The 3,164-nt window shown below is 46.8% G+C and overlaps 1 protein-coding gene across 1 annotated transcript in view; it reads right to left on the minus strand.

The window, feature by feature from the left end:
* Window positions 1–1,404: 1,404 nt before the first annotated feature.
* LOC103606477 (cell surface glycoprotein CD200 receptor 1-like) overlaps window positions 1,405–3,164 on the minus strand; it is a 56,215-nt gene continuing 54,455 nt past the window's right edge. Inside the window, 1 exon segment of the mRNA XM_008591067.1 lies at window positions 1,405–1,837. Within this exon segment, the coding sequence (XP_008589289.1) occupies window positions 1,405–1,837 (433 nt within the window).

The following is a 3,164-nucleotide window of genomic DNA, read 5'->3' on the forward strand; positions in this document are numbered from 1 at the left end:
CCCCCCCCCCTTTTTTTTTTCTTTAAAGATGACCGGTAAAGCGACCCTTGACTTGGTGTTGTCAGCACTACACTCTCCCAAGTGAGCCAATTGGCCATCCCTATATAGGGATCCGAACCCGTGCCCCTGGTGTGATCAGCAGCACATCCTCCCAAGTGAGCCACGGGCTGGCCCTAGGACTGAAATTTACAGAAGGTTATTTGTTGAAAGCGTATAGACTAGAGCACATAGCAAGCTCTCAGTGTCAGTGCTCATGACCATCATCACTACGTGCAGGTATAGATTGAACTATAGGAAATGGTCCTTTTGTTGGTTAAACTGGCCACCTATCAGCAGTTTAGTATGTTCCAACCTAATCATTATTGAGCACTCTGTGACAGATGCCAGGCTTCACAGGCAGCATCTGGGTAAGTTCTTGTGGAAGCCAGAGAAGAGCAGGGATTCAAACCTAGGACTACCCAGCTCTCAGCCTCCTGGACATGCAGACAGTCACTCAATGGTCTGAGCCATGTCTCTGAACCCCAAGCCCAGCTCTGTCCCCTGCACCTCCCACCTCCTGCCCAGATGGAGCCAGACAGCCTACAGGTGGGGAGCTGGTGGTTGGCGGAGTTCACCTTCCTCATCTGCAACCCATCAACCTGGAGGGGCCCACAGGGTCCCTCTCTGCTACAAGGGACCTCCAGCCTCATCGGCCCCCTCCCCCCCCCCCCCCCCCCCGCCCCCCCCCCCCCCGCCAGCCCTCAGCTGGCCTCCTGATTTCCCATCCTATGCCACCAGCCACCTTCCTGCCTTTCCTGGGGCGGGCTCAGGGCTGGCACCACTCCAGAACAGCTTAATCAGAATAAATCCTGAGAAAGCACATGTATTATTTATTCCAGCAAAGGTTAAATAATTTGATGAATTTCTCAGGACGCTGGCAGAATGCTGATGGCCTCTTGGAAAAAACACACACACAAACACAAGTAAAAAAAACATACACACACACACAACAAATCTCTCTCCATACACACACACACACACACTCACAGCAGCTATAGCCACTTGCCACATGTTGATTCATGCAGGGGACCAACTGGGCAGGCAGTCCTCAGTGACACCAGCACTAGGGCCAAGGAGGAGACATGGATTTTCCTGCTCGTGACTGGAGATGATAACTCCTGCCCCCTGGTTTCTCTGGCACGATGCCTTATCTGGAGCTGACGATACCTTTGATTCCACAAATGGCCATGGAAAGCCTATTGATTTACAGGCCCAAATGACGGCCTTGCCTGAAATGGACTTGCTTATGGAGCCCCTTGCACTGGAGGCTTTGGGGACTGTTGAGATCAAGGAAAGGGCCGTCAGAGGAACGGGAGGGCATAGGGAAAAGCCCCTGCCTGGGGACCATGGGTGACTGAGGCCTTCTCACCCTTGGCTGCCGTGACAGATTGGCTCACCTAAGCCAAGTGCGGAGGCCAGAAATATAGGCAAGAGCAGGTAACGGGTGCCTGCATTCTCCTCCTCCTCGCCCTCATCTCCATCGTAGCAGCTGCCATGCATCTCGCACTCGTACGTGCCAAGCACGGGGCTGAGTGTTTGACCTACGTGACCTGAACTCCTCCCGCCAGTCCCAGAGAGCTGGATACTTGCATTTAAATCTCCATTTAGAGAAAAATGGCCCCAGAGAGGTTCAGCGAGTGGCCAAAGGGCACAGAGCTGTGAGGCGGAGCCAAGATTCTTGCCACCTCTCTGGGGACCCAACCTGCGTTCTTCCTGCCCTGCCATAAACCGGAGCAGGGTGATCTTGGGCTCTGAGGCAGGTGGCCGGGTATGGAAGCTGGTCCTGCATGTGCAGCAGCTGTGGGATGTTGGGAAAGTTACCTAGTGTCCTGTGCCATCGTTTTCCCACCTCTAAAATGAAGATGACCATGGTCCATTCCCCCTAGAGATGAGGTGAGAATTGAGTGGGTTCATATCATGAACGGTGCTCGGATCAGTGCCTGGCACATGCCAAGAGCTGTAACAATCTTTTTTTTTTTTTTTTTTTTTTTGTCNTCTCTGCATTGCCACTGCCGTCTTTCCTGGCCTTTGTTGCCTTGGGCTGCTCGGTCTCCCGCTGCGGTTGTGGTGCTCTCAGGAATCTTCTTTTGCATCAGCCCTAAAACGTTGAGACTGTAGTTGCTTTTATTCGTTGTAGATTAGTTGATCAGTGATTTATTTGTTTTTTGTTGCTCTTGGAAATGCAAATCGTACTCTGGCAGCACAGCACACACTTCTCAGGCTCGCTCTGTCCTCTGGCACGCTCACTCCAGACCCGTCGCCATCTTGCTCCAAACAATAATGGCTACCTTTAGAGTAGAGTTTGGGGGATATAATTGTGGAGGAACCGGCAATACTGTTTCTTAACTTACATAGGTATTCACTGTATAATTATTCTTTAAAATTTATTAATATTGTAATTCTGAAATATATAGCATGTATGTGAATATAAAAGAAAATTCAAATAAGTACAAAGAAATACAAGAAGTAAAAATTAGTACTTTTTTATTTTTAACACTTTTTAACAGAATTTGAACCACTGATAACAGAATATGTTTTATTCTTACAGTTTATGAAATATTTTTATTTTTAAAGTCACCGATTTAATAGCAGACAACACCCAATTAGGCACTCAATAAACAAAATTTTTGGTGGAAACCCGAAGTTTTAGCAGGGACAAATACAGAAAAAAAAAATCAAAGTAAGAAAATTGACTGATATTTTGGCTCTTCCCTTTATTACCCCTGTAATCGTACACAGGTTACTCTCTAAACCTCAGTTGCTTCATCTACACATATGGGAATTTAGTATCTGAGACCAGCCGTCACTCAAATTTATAAAGGGAAGGATGATAATTTATATCATTGATAAATGTAGGAGAACTAGCTGGCCATGTGGGGAAAAAAGATAAAATCAGATTCCTATCACATTTCTCATACCAAAATATATGTGCTGCTGAAGCGAGCTTTCTCATACCAAAATAAAATAAAATAAAGATTTAAATATAAAAAAATAAATAAATAAAAGTATTGGGGGAAAATGTGTAATTTTGTCTTTTTAGTCTTAAAGGGAGATAGGGTGACTGACATTTCGGTTTGCTGGGACTGAGGGGTTTCCTGGAACATAAGACATGCGGCGCTAAAACC

Source organism: Galeopterus variegatus, unplaced genomic scaffold (genome assembly GCF_000696425.1).
Source record: "Galeopterus variegatus unplaced genomic scaffold, G_variegatus-3.0.2 Scaffold6604, whole genome shotgun sequence".
Classification (NCBI taxonomy): Eukaryota; Metazoa; Chordata; class Mammalia; order Dermoptera; family Cynocephalidae; genus Galeopterus; species Galeopterus variegatus.